Source organism: Halichoeres trimaculatus, unplaced genomic scaffold (assembly GCF_033239565.1).
Source record: "Halichoeres trimaculatus isolate MK-OKI-2021-1 unplaced genomic scaffold, fHalTri1.1 fHalTri1_scaffold_15, whole genome shotgun sequence".
NCBI lineage: Eukaryota > Metazoa > Chordata > Actinopteri > Labriformes > Labridae > Halichoeres > Halichoeres trimaculatus.
Window position 1 is genome coordinate 15676828 of NW_027437193.1, and position 13115 is coordinate 15689942.

Consider the following 13115-nt stretch of genomic DNA (forward strand, 5'->3'; position numbering starts at 1 on the left):
TCCCAGGATAAAAAGAATCCAAGCAAAGCCTTTCCTTAGCAACGACATCAGGCTTGTTTAGATTACGTTTCTGTAGCCATGCCTGTGATTATAGCTGTAGAATCACTAATATTATGTCTGCGTGATTGTGCATCATATCCCAGCCCTGGGGCTACACAATTTAGCTGCGTAGCTCTCCAGCTGGTATTTTCCAGACCATTCCACCCAAGGATCCTCAGATGATGAATTTTTCCTTTAGGAAAAAAAAAGGGTGTGGGCTTTGGTTTGGGCGTGTTAGGACAACCAAAGATATGAGGTCTTTCCTTGAACATCACATGAAGTGTTTTTCAATTAACACCTTCCTCCAACCAGATTCTTACCTCATCTGTCTCTCAGGTCAATCAAATTATCCTCATATAACCTTTGTTTTTAGGCTGTCTCAACACCTGTGTGGGTTTTAGGGTAATGAATTTTGTTATGACTTAGATTCTTTTCAAGTTTTTGTCCACACCCAAGAGGAGATCTCAAAACATGCTCATCTTTTATCAATGCTGTTTGTTGCTTAAAACAAAACGTTTTTTCTCTATCTGTATGCAAATCGGGACTAACAAAGTTTGAAGTGAAGAATACACAAACATTTTAAATGAATGATTATCCACTTTAAGAACTGAAACCTGAAAAATAACATTTGATAGACTTCTTACCTCACATGAGTCTCCGTTGTACTCAGAGGGACAGGAGCAATCTTCAACAGTGTTTCCAGGACCACCTGTCCCAGTGTCCGTCGCCCCCTCCAGGCCCACCTCTCCCAAGCTGAGTCTCTGGGTCTGAGTAAAGTACAAGGCTCGGATCCTCAGGCCCACAAGACGGGCTAAGACCATCATCAGCTCCTCTCTGGAGACGGGTCGGTTGGTGATGGCATGGCGCCAGTTTCCCTGCAAATGACAGAGCTGTTATTTTCGGATGAAATATTTTACTGCACTCCGTATGTCATTAATAAATATGTGGTTGGCAAAATACTGTAGCTATGGTTGGCTAAACTGTGTTGATTGGCTTGATATGAAACATTCTGGTCCTCTAAGGATGAACCCTTAAGACGTTGGTAACCCCCTGACCTTCTTTCCAGTATTGTTCCTGAAATAGCAAAACTGTAAAGCTCTTAAAACGGCTCAACCAGAAGTACATAGATTCATCACCATCAAATATGTTCATACCGAGTGGTTCATGGTAATCAAAGCCCTGTGGTGCATTAGTCTGAAGGTGAAACAGGGGTTTCCACTTTACCTCCAAGAGCTGGACTCTGCCCTGATACAGCCGGTCAGGTAGGGGGAGTTGTTGAGCGATGTGGATCAGAGTCATATTCTCACCCTAAAATAGATAAATAAATAAGCAGGGATTTTAACAACAAACAAATATGTCTGAGGGGTTTAAGGTTAAAATGACAAATACATAAAATAAGGGAACACACATTCAGCACCACATCCGGTCTCCTGTCCAGGAGAGTCATTCCCTCACTGGGAATCCCAAAAGACTTGGACAGGTAAGTCAGGATACCTCCATAAGATGAAACCTGAACCAAAGGGGAAAAACTCACATTATTTAAAAGTAACATTAGATCAATCAGAATCAAGGTTATAATAGTTAACTGAAACGAAACTATTTAAAACATATTGCAGTTAACTCAAACTAATGAAAACTAAAAAAGAAAACAAAAACAATAAGTAAACTTAAACTGTATCTTGTGTTCACAAAACTAACTGAAACTAACCAAAATTATAGACAGGATGTCCTTAGTTATAGTTTTTGACAATATTAATAGCCTTTAGGATTTAAATTAATCTGACACATTTTCCTAACCAATTTTACAAATTTTAGGCAGTTGTCAGCGCAGTACGGCACCATCATAGTGACGTACTGGGACGTGCTTGTTAACTGCACTGACTGGCTGTGCGCTGTGCTGCAACAAAACGTTGTGGAGCAATGAATTAGAGCATCTGTGATAGTTTAATTTCATGTGAGTCTGACTTTAATTGTTTTTAAGTCTACCTTTATTGTTACAGAGTCCAAACTTCTAATTATTAAAGCTCATATTGTATTGTTTTATATAATTTATGTTTATATTATTTTTATGTAAAATATGTTTATATTTTTTATATTATGTTTATATTATTTTTATGTGTTTAATGCAGCAGCCAACAGTTCAGTATCAGCATTGACTGAGCAGTGAGCACTATGTTGGACTTGAAAATAATCAGTATGACAAAATATTTACTCTGACCTTTTTGAATCCTGCACCCGGAAAATAAGGTATGAAAAAACTAAAACTAAACTAAGACTTAATTAAAACTAAACGAAAACTAAACTTAAACCAAACTAAAACTAAGCTAAAACTAAACTAAAACTAAGCCTTGTTGCAAAAATCAGAACTAAATAAAAACTAGAATGCCCGCTCTAAAACTAATCAAAGCAAGACTATAATGAGAAAAACAATGTCAAAACTAAATAAAACTTAACTATAATGACAAATCCAAAACCATTAAAACCATGATCACAATACAAAGATGAGCTTTGTCCTTAATAAGCCAAAGTGATCATGATGTTAGCTTCCAAGATTTTAGGGTCATTCCAAGTTTACAGCAGACTATTTAGCCAGTAACTGCAAATAGTTCAGAAAATATAACAAAAACAAGTCATAGTCAGATAAACTCGCTGAATGTAGACACAAAACAAAACAAAACAAAATATTTTTGACTGTCCTTCAAATACAAAGGACAACACTGGAAGTATAACAGGTGATAGATTTAGCTTGAGTTTAAAATCTGATATATATTGTCTCTTAGAATTGTAGAAATTCTACATTTAAAGGTGAACACTCTGGGATCTACCCAGTTATATAAGTGAATACAAATGAGGACATAAAGGCTGTGAATTTAAAATTCTAAAATATGCATTCTGTTGATGTTTTTGAGTTTAATTTTTCAATTGAACTTTAAACCTTTAACTATCAAAGTACCTTGTCCATCTAATTTTTATATTTAAATATCATTGACATAACATATATCTACATCCCTGTTGTCATAGTCTTCTCTCTCGTCACAGACTGACCCTATCTCCCAGGTAGGACGCTGGTGCCACCCAGTGTAAAGTCTGAACTTGAGGAGGGAGCTCCTGTACGTCTGCCACCACAGTGTTACTGGCTGTGTTCAGCACAGAGGGAACCTCCTCCTGGTCCGGTCGTTCCAAACGCCAGCCCTGCATCTCAACAAACTAACAAAGGGTTAAATTGTAATATCCCCTTGATCTGTTCTTCATCACTCAGTTCACAAATGATAACTCACTCTTTGAGCTTCTGACTGAGAAAAAGGCAAACGTTCACAAACATGTTTGCTTAAAAACAGAAAGAATTATTTGTATTTTCCTTAGCAACATCTTAACACAGCTCTCATTAGACAAATACTTAGCTCACCACATAACTGCTATCAGCCAGAAAGCCCTGCAGGCATAAAATTTCCAAAGGCTTTTATAGGCATGCAGAGGCAGGAAAAGCCAACACACCTTCCCCCTGCGTTTGCTGGAGCTCTGACACCGGTCAGTCGCACCAAAGCAGAAGCAGCTTGTACAGCCCTGAGGGTTGGAGGGGTCAAAGAAGAAGGTACCTTCCCGACAGGTATCACACTTGACGCCAGCAACATTTTTCTACAATCATGGCGGCAATAGCACAAAGAAAGTCAGAGCACGGCAAGATGAATAAACAGGAAGTGAGAAGTGAGCAAGGGGGGAGTTTTTTTTTTTTTAGGAAAGATACACACCTTACAGAGACACCTTCCTGTGTCTGGATGACATATGTCAGCAGTGACACCACCTTTTTTGCAGTTGCAGGGTAGACAGTCAGGGAAGCGATAATAGCCAGCTGCACAACGGTCACACTGGCGGCCCCCGATCCTCGGCTTGCAGCTAGATTAAACACGCAGACACATTGTTAAATGTAGCTCATAGTGGGAAAACAGCAGAAGAGACAATGAAATCCATCAAATCTATATTGCTCCAATCAAGTTGGCACCTACAGTGAAATGAAGATTTGTGCAAAGAGTGCCAAATTTATTTATGGAGATTTCTTATAAGAATTAGTGAGAAATTTCTACAAATTTTACTCCCTTATACTAAAAGAACTGCTGTCCTGCACCAGAGTATTATTTTATTTGACATAATGCAGCACCGATCCCAAACCCTGGTTATGTAGGTCACGCTTTCTGCTATGTGCTCAGATTAAAGGACAGCACAGGGCATTCTGGGAGACGGCACAACCTTGAAGTGTCTCAGGGGTTCTCCTATATTTTTCCCCAGAAACATCAAAACATAACTTTGATGTTACTTAAGGTATTCTGTATACTTCACTTGAATCAAAGCTGTCATTCAAAATGTGAAATTTTTGACAGAGATTCACTTCACAACAGCTTTTATTTGACATCATGACTAAAGTTGAGGGTTTTTTTATCAGCCAACATTATTTATTGTTATACCAGAGTCATTTGTTGTAGCATCGAAATGAATTAGATGATTTGGTTGTTGGTTTGCTTTTTGTTGATTTCTGGGTTTAAGTTTCTCTATGTTCCAATCTTCTGGAGTTTCTTTATCATTATTTTTTGTGATTCTTGTCTTGTGTTTCCCTTTGTGTTTCCTGGTCACTTTCTTGCTCCCCGTGTTTGGTTTAGTTCTCCTTGTGTTTCCCTCTCATTGCATACCTGCATTGATTACCCCGCCTCCCCCACTTTGATTTCTCAGCTGGCACACTCAAAATGGTCAGAAAGTTGGGTGATGAATGATCGCAGTGTTGGCTATGTAGAGATAGGGGGCAGGAACCATGCACTGTATAAAACATGGGGATAGTCTCTGCAACATCACCTGTCTGTTCCTGATACTGTGAAATAAAGGGAATACAAGCCACATTGGATATGACCCTGGCTTTGAGCTTCCTTTTGACCAGCTACAGGGCGCCTGTCGGTCATGAGAGCTGGGCTGTGTCTCTGATTGGACAATCAAATAATTCTAAAAACTTGCAAACTGCAGAATGCCTACTGCAGTTTGCAGAATGCCTAAATGCCTACTGTACAGTGTGTGCTGATAGTGAAACCTGCACTTCAGACCCAAGCTGATTTTTGAACCAGGCTGTAAATATGCTTTTTAATGCCCAAAAAGTCAGTTTTCTTGGGTGGGGGGGTGGGGGGGTGGATTGGTGTGTACGTGGTTTCAAGTCTTTCTGCAGCCACCTTCAAGCAGATTTTCAATTAACATCAACTTTTAGCACTTCTGCAGATGCTTCATTTTCTAAACCGGATGTTGGCCCTTGGCAGGAAGGGATCAAACCGTGGTTGATGGAGGCTATCAATGAAAAGCAGAAGAACAGCTGTGATCTGTTGTGATATGGGATCGTAGTTTCTGGTAAGTGCAAAGCCACAATGTTGGATTTGGGACGACACTACCCTGTAAGATTTTGTGCCCTGTTCTAGTAAGTGCAGAGTGTACTCGGTGCATTTTATGTAAGTGTACTAGTAAAAGTACGCCATTTGGGACACAGCAGCCACAGACACAATTGCTGTCTTGTGTCTCCTGGATTCTCCATGAGTTTTTGTACATTTTGATTTTGTAAGACTTTTGTATTTATGGATTTCTTTTGAATTTTTTGACTTTTAAGTTTTGAAAATAAATTCTTTTTTGTTAAATCTGCAATTAAGTCCTTCACCTCTTGTTTCCTGCTCCTGCTGATTTATGACAAAACATATATTTTCACTGATAATTTCACAACTAAAAAGATTTTAAAAATTCATCTTTGGAGGTTTGGTCCAGCCATCAGGATAAAGTGAAATGCACATTGAGTTAAAAATCATACTTTTCTAAAAAGTTGCCACTTAGGCTAGTATTATATTGTATACATCAAATCTACTGTTTAATATTGTATAACTTATCTTAATTTCTTGCTATTTTTCAACCCGTACTTATTTGTTTTACGGTTGAGAAGTACAAAATATTTTCAGGTTGATCCTCTACTTGCCACTGATAAATCTCTCTCTTTTAAGCTAGGATGTTTTCTCGTACTTGCACTGTCCAGTGATACGGTCGCAGTCAGGTCCCTCGCTGGCTGTGATGCCGTTCGGAGAACATCCACATCCCTCACAGCCCAGCAGAGGATGATAGCTGAAAGTCTGAGTCTCACACACATCACAGGCTGGTTTGACCGTCTGAGGGGGGCAGATACAGCGGCCGGTCACCTCGTCACACAGCCTACGACCACACTCACAGGCTGCAGGAAAGACGGATGTCATTTTCATAAAGAAATTTCATAAAGACTTCAAAAAAATACACAAGTATTTACTCACGTCTGCAGTAAGGGAAGCCGTAGTATCCTGTAGCACACTTTGTGCACTGTCGACCAATGACATGCTGCCTGCAGGGACACTGTCCTCCAGCTGGATCACAACTGGTTCCAGTGGAGCCAGACTGGTCACAGTCACAGGGCAATGCCCCGTTATTATAGGCTGCGACAAGAGAGCGAGCAGAGGCTTTGCAGAACTCTGATGACGCTCTCGAGCTAAGAGGACAGAAAACAACAGGTATATAAAGACTGATGTGGTTTCATACTCTGTTACAGCAGCTAGAGGGCACTGTTTCCAAAAAGTTCCACAGTAACTTTTATGACAGTGAAATGCCTCAGGGGTGGAGAAACAGAAACAGAAAGTATCAGGATAAGCTTATTTTTATTTACAAGTTTGGTACCTACTCGATATAGAATCCATCCCCTCTGCACCGCAGTATGAAATCTGCAGATTTATCCAGCGGCTTCTCTTTCAAGAGATCAGGGGAGTAACTGCTATCAGGAACCAACAAGATATAATCCTAAAATAAAGACACAAACCATAACACATGATAAGAACACACAGTCTCTTTGGAAACTTCTGTTTCGGTTTGTTTTTCCCTTAAACCGTTTTACAGTATGTTGCAGAGAGAGATAAACAGATTAAGAGAGGATCTGAAGTGTTTAAGCCGTGTTTCACAGCTTGATTTTATCTGGGGAAGGAAAAGTAAACCAAGCGAACAAAAAGAAAAAAGCAGAGTTTGTCGTGTCCCTGTGTTGGAAAGTTTGGAAGTGCAGCTTTTATTAAGCTGTGTGGGACGGCCAGGTAAAGCACAGTCCCTTCATTGTTGTTGTTGGAGATATGGCACAGCAGTGAGGAGAGAGACCTGAGTATGCCAAGTGCCCAACCTGAACAAGTCCAGTGCTCAATGCAGACCTGCAAATAGGGCTGGGGACAGAATTAGGTACTTTTATAGGTATACCAACCAAATTACATCTATAGTACTGATTACCAATCCATGTCAAATCAAAAGGTACCATGTTTAGGTACCTAAAAGCATGCTTGTAACTGTGAGGGAGTGGAAGAGTTGGCAATTTTCCATGCTGGACATAACCACCGCATTGCAAGGTTATATATTGAAGAATAAATGTGCTAAATTGAAAAACTTTGAGATTTTATTTTTAAACAAATTAACTAACATTAATTAACATATGCAAAAGTACAAAAAACTGGTACCGTACTGACACTGATTGCCAGGTAATGAGCATCAGTACCTGGCAATCACTTCAAATGTGAAAGGTACCTTTCCCTACCTGCAAACTTTGTTTTCTAATCCCTCTCTTTTTGTTTTCATTTGTTTTCGTGGGTAAACATAATTGGGACATGGCTTGACTAATCGGATTAACCACTGACCAGAATGAGGGTTTTCCGCTGAGGCACGCTCACAGAGATGGTGGGCTGCCGCCAAGAGTTCTCCTCCAAGTCAAAGGCAATGCGTCCATCAGCGATCACAACCGCCCTGCAGCCGGAGATGGCGGGGCAGAACGATGCATTTACTGAACCTGGGGAAAAGAGTGGAGTCGGTGAGTGACACTGCACGCTCCCAAATGACTCATCCCTACTTCAACACCATGTAGGGGATTCTGTTCTGGGTCTTTGATCGTCTTGTCATGAGCCCAGCTCCCTAATCTGCTCTTAAGGAGGAATCACCCACTTACTGGGGAGGATTTCCTAACACTGCACGAGTAACCACTCATACATCCAGGAGGAGCCAATAAACCCTTAGAATTTATGACATGAGACAGTCTAACATTTCCTCCACACACTCACCCTTCCACTCTCGCCCTGCGTCCACCTTCACCTCCACAGGGAAGGAGGTGTGTTCAGGCTGGTGGTAATGGACCACAACCACATACCTGTCAGGGAGGGGCACCTTTGGTGTGAAAGTGATCTCAGTCTGAGAAAAAAAAGAGAGGAATTGAGAGAAAATGAAAACAGTAGTTTCATTGGATAGATTCAGCAGCACGGCCCAGAAAAGTATTCAGTAGGTATGTGAAGGAGCAAGGTTGGTACCTGTGGGAATTTAAGCAGCACCCCATCACTCTGAGGCTCCCGGTTAGGGTGGGACCCCGTCTGTCGTCTCCGTCTCCAGTCCTCATTTTCTCCTTGTTGTGGAGAAACAAGAGGTGCTGCAGAAAGCTGTCCGTCACGAGCAGCGTACAAAAGGAAGGCTGAGGTCGGCTTCACAAACTGGCTTTGGATGCAGTTACGACTGGAAACATAAAACAGCAACATGGTATTAGGAAATACAGCCTGATAAACTCACCAAGGGCTTTTACAGCAAAAAATTAAGACTTGTTAAGTTGGTGGAAAATGATCTCCAATCATCTTTCTTTCTTTGAAACCTTGAGCTCTCTGTTAAACACACTCTATCCCTGTAGTATGAATAAATACTGACAGTATAAGCTTTATATTTACATAATTCTAAGGAGAGCTTATTCTTATAAGAACGTCCACATCTTTCACAGAGTATATGCTAAAATCCTGAGGTTGATTTCAATACTTTTTTAAGACTTTTTAAAAACCTTTCAAAAAGTTTAAAGACTTTATCATGAATTTGAGTTGTTGTTGGCAACCCATCTTTAATGGTTGTAGTTTGCATTTTTACAGAAATTATGTAGGCTGAGAAGGAATAAAGCTTGAAAGAATTTAATCTATAGCTGGTGTATATACCTCTCAAAATCTTTATTGTTGTATCTTATTGTAACTAGAGTCTTTATGAATATATTTCATTTTTTCATTTTTTTATTTTTGTGTTTTCTGCTGTTAATGCAACAATTTTCCAGTTTGGGATCAATAAAGTAATTCTATCCTATTCTATTCTACTCTATTTTAAAACTTTATTGGCCAAATGTTTAACATCCCAATCAGGGGACAGTCGCAAGAAGGAAATAAATATTCATGGATATTTTTGGAGTCAAAGCTTGAATACCTACAAAATTTAATACATGATAAAACTACAATTAAGACTTTTTAATACTTTTTAAGGCCCTTAATTTCCCAAAACTGATTTATCAACTTTTAATACTTTTTAAGACCCCCTGGACACCCTGATTTATAACTCTCCCTCTCAAATCTGTCCAAGGCTTGTGCCAAACTTCCTCAAATCATCCTGAACTAAAGCCTTGTTTGATGTGTTCTTCTTTTCCAGGTTAGAATCTCAATAAATGTGCGAACATGTCAAAAGTTTCCCTCTGGAAAGCAGTTTTGTTCTTTCAGTCATCACCATTATTACAGTCTTTGGTATTCATCATGATGAAATATTTGAAAATTGAGCTATGAAAGATAATGACATATACTCCCTGCCTTGTCCTGAGGCCTTTGTCTACATTTTTAGCTACTGTAGCCTGAATAAACCTAAATGAGAGGACTTCAAACCAACAGCTGTGAACTCATGTGCAACTGCCCCACCCAACCTGGTCTGTAGGTTCAGAGAGAGTATCAGTTTAGTGAAACAGAGACTCAGAGAAAGGTTTGACCCTGACTTCAGCCTCAGGTAAATGACCTTTCGCTGCTGGAGGAATGCGAGCAATCACACCTGGAGAACAGATGTTTGCTCTGTAACTCAACAACACAACAACCACAATGAACTTGTAGCTTCATCGCTCAAATTGTAGCTTGAGTTCATAGGCGTGACTGTTTTAAGTAAAGGCATTCAGAGGAGTTTATTTAAGGTGACTTACCTGTCTTCAGTGAAACGGCCATGAGTGGAAACACACAGCACCTTAGGGTCCACATACTCCATGGAGAATTCTTCAGCAGGGACTGCGTACACTTTATACTACAAAGAGAAAGAAAAATGTCTTTTAATTTCTTGCTGCTTTGAAGAATTGAGCTGTTCTTCTTTTTGACATTTTCCTCACCAAAAGGAACGACGTAGTGGAAGTTTGTAGGAGAATCTCTGTCTTGTGAGTGAGCTGCAGCACTGACACCTGGTTGCTGCTGTCCACAGCTACACTCCGGCACAAAAAGCTGCAAAGTTGACACAAAAAATGATAAAAAAAAAAACATCATAAATTCATAGCTTTGGTATGCTGCTTTATTTTTTTACAAACTTTAAAGACACAAGAGAACAGAATTTATCACATGTTTGGAAAGAAAAAGTCACATCTGTGGGACTTGCCTGTAGGCACAGCTGTAAATGTTGGCTCTAGCTGGGATCTGTCCATCCGTCTGCCCACTGATGAGTATGTTAACATTCTGTACTGTGTCGACCTCGCTGGCGTACTCCAGGACCAGAGCATAAGGGCCAGGACGAGGCACACGTAGACTGAGTTGAAGCTGCGACTACAGGATCAGACAAAGTCACTTTTAACTATAGGTCTCAATAAATAATATAATAAAAACACTTACCGAATAGCAAATAATAAATACAACAACCAACAAACAAAAAGTTGAGTCAGGTAATCAGCAAACACTATCAATTCAAGGCCAAATCTTCACTTTAAAGATCCTTAAATCCTTAATCACCGTCCTGTTTTCCAGATAACATATTATTACTTAAATTGTGATCATTGCAATATACTTGACCAATTGAATTTAGTAGTCAGGAGATAAGACTCAATATTCTGCATTGGCATATCCAGACTCCCGACCCTACCTGTCTGCCGTTGAGTGCAGCCATCTCAGGGTGATCTGGGGTGGGCCGCCGCACTCGGACCTGCCTCCTCCTGCGCCTACTTCGGCTAGAGAGTACTCCCTGTGAGCCCAGTACCGAGCTGAAGCCGTCCATGGCTACATGCTTATATAACAGACAGCTAAGACAAAGACACACAAGCAAACCAAGAGTCAAAGACCTGGTGCAGAAGATTCATATTAGCTTGTTTATTTTTTTTTTATTATGTCAAATGCATCATATTTTCTGCAAAGATTTAAACTGAAAATTTAACCAGTGATTGAAATATAGAGAAGACAGAAGAATTGGTAGAAATTTACTTTGTATTGCTGTTTGCAGAGGGCAGGTAGGTGCATGGCTCTGTGACCTTTTCTTGCAGCAAAGGAGCCTCATAGTAATCCTTGGGCAGCAGCACCAAGTAGTCCTGTACAACAGGAGAGAGATAAAAAGAGTGATGTACAAAGTGTCGCAGTGGATTCCTCTGCTTTAAAGTTCTCATGCTGGTTTCTCAACTCACCAGTAGGACTCCCTCTGCTCTGATGTGAATGATCCATTTCCCAGCAGTCAAAGCAAAGGGCTCTGCAAAGCCCTCTCCTGGGACAGTGAGGAAGGATGGGGAAGGACTCTGGGGGAATATTACTTCCTTACTTTGCTCTGACCCTGCCAAACAGCAAGCAGAGTGTGCTGTAATGTTACACTGAGAGTGAAGGAAACAGATGTATGGTAGATCATCATCAGCATGACAACAACATGCACCAAGTTATATCACAATGCCTATTAGATTGATATGATATCTAATGATGAAGTGTTACAGCTGATTTGATGTCATACCTGCAGCTCCTCTGTTATTGGTAGCCTTGATGCTACCTGTCACACTGGTGCTGCCCGGGTTAGTGAACCGCAGAACCACACGGAACAAGTGCTGCCTCCCATCTTTTGGGTCAACATGCACTGACACTCTGACCTCACTCTGCAGGGAGGAGAGTGACACACAGCTGACTGAAATGGCACAGGTTAATGAGAACTATGAGGGTGAAATATTAAGAGAACTGTTAGAAATCAGGTGAACAGAAAGCGTTGAGTAAACAGGCGGGTTAATTAACACACAGCAAGCAAAGGTGAAAAGAGTTAAGCACAGCCAGAGGAAGGCACGCCCTGCACTTACAGTCACAGCAAGAATGAAAGCCAGCTTCATCCACCACCAAGATCCTTGCTCTTACTCGTGCTCCTCTTTTTTGTTTAGGCGTGGAGTAGCGCATTACAATTTGGAAAAGGCCACGAAAGCCAAGTGTAAGGGTTAGGATCACCTCCGGCTGGAGAGAGAAAGTGTTAGTTTAAAGAGAGACGGTCTTTACATCAGACCTAATCAAACTGAAGGCTTTGAGCTGAAAGCAAGAGTAACAGTGCAGAAGTAAAGGCAAACAAGTTCAGAGAAGAATGAAAAAGAGAAAGTCCCAAAATCAGACATTTCTTATTGATTCTGTAAATAACAGGATGACAGCATCAGCATATGCAGAAAATGAAAATGTTTTGATTACAAGCCAGTGACCCCCTGCTGTGTGAAAACACCAACAGGCCAATCCAAAAAAAGGACAAAAACAAATCAGGAAATAAATACACACAATTGGTAGAAAGTTACACTACCTATGTACACAAAAATTTCCGCCACAGTTACTGTCATTAGGAATGGGTACCAAATTAGGTACTTTTAAAAGTTTTTGCATCCTGTGACTGTGAAGGAGTGGAAGAGTAGGCAGTTTTCCACACAGGACATGAACACAGCATTGCACGTTCAAGTATTGAGAAATATTCATGTTTAAGATTATATTATTAATCAAATTAAGGCAAATTACCACATAAACACACACACAAAAAAAAAATTGGTAACACTAAGTGTGATGCTGATTGCCAGGTACTGGGCACGGTACCATATCATTTCAAATGTGAAGGAAACCCATCTCTAACCATTATTATCCTGGCTTAGTTTTCAATTTTTTCTGTTTAAATGGATTTGTGTTAAATTCGACCTCTTTTTGTTTGTTTTTTTCAAAAATAGATCAAGTATTTAATTGGTAAAAGATTTTTTTATGCTAAAAGGCATTTGAAAGGAC

At 40.1% G+C, this 13115-nt stretch overlaps 1 protein-coding gene across 1 annotated transcript in view; it reads right to left on the reverse strand.

Moving 5' to 3' along the window:
* Positions 1-13115, reverse strand: part of LOC141804502 (laminin subunit alpha-3-like) — a 63907-nt gene that overhangs the window by 15154 nt on the left and 35638 nt on the right. The window contains exons 22-40 of the mRNA XM_074688962.1: positions 12170-12317; positions 11522-11664; positions 11325-11428; positions 10990-11146; positions 10513-10676; positions 10253-10361; positions 10073-10170; positions 8403-8601; positions 8160-8286; positions 7743-7891; positions 6755-6870; positions 6354-6565; positions 6073-6277; positions 3789-3933; positions 3535-3675; positions 3085-3246; positions 1448-1549; positions 1264-1347; positions 684-914 (exon numbers count right to left, since the gene is read on the reverse strand). Of these exons, the coding sequence (XP_074545063.1) occupies positions 684-914; positions 1264-1347; positions 1448-1549; positions 3085-3246; positions 3535-3675; positions 3789-3933; positions 6073-6277; positions 6354-6565; positions 6755-6870; positions 7743-7891; positions 8160-8286; positions 8403-8601; positions 10073-10170; positions 10253-10361; positions 10513-10676; positions 10990-11146; positions 11325-11428; positions 11522-11664; positions 12170-12317 (2796 nt within the window). The remainder of the gene's footprint in view (positions 1-683; positions 915-1263; positions 1348-1447; positions 1550-3084; positions 3247-3534; positions 3676-3788; positions 3934-6072; positions 6278-6353; positions 6566-6754; positions 6871-7742; positions 7892-8159; positions 8287-8402; positions 8602-10072; positions 10171-10252; positions 10362-10512; positions 10677-10989; positions 11147-11324; positions 11429-11521; positions 11665-12169; positions 12318-13115) is intronic.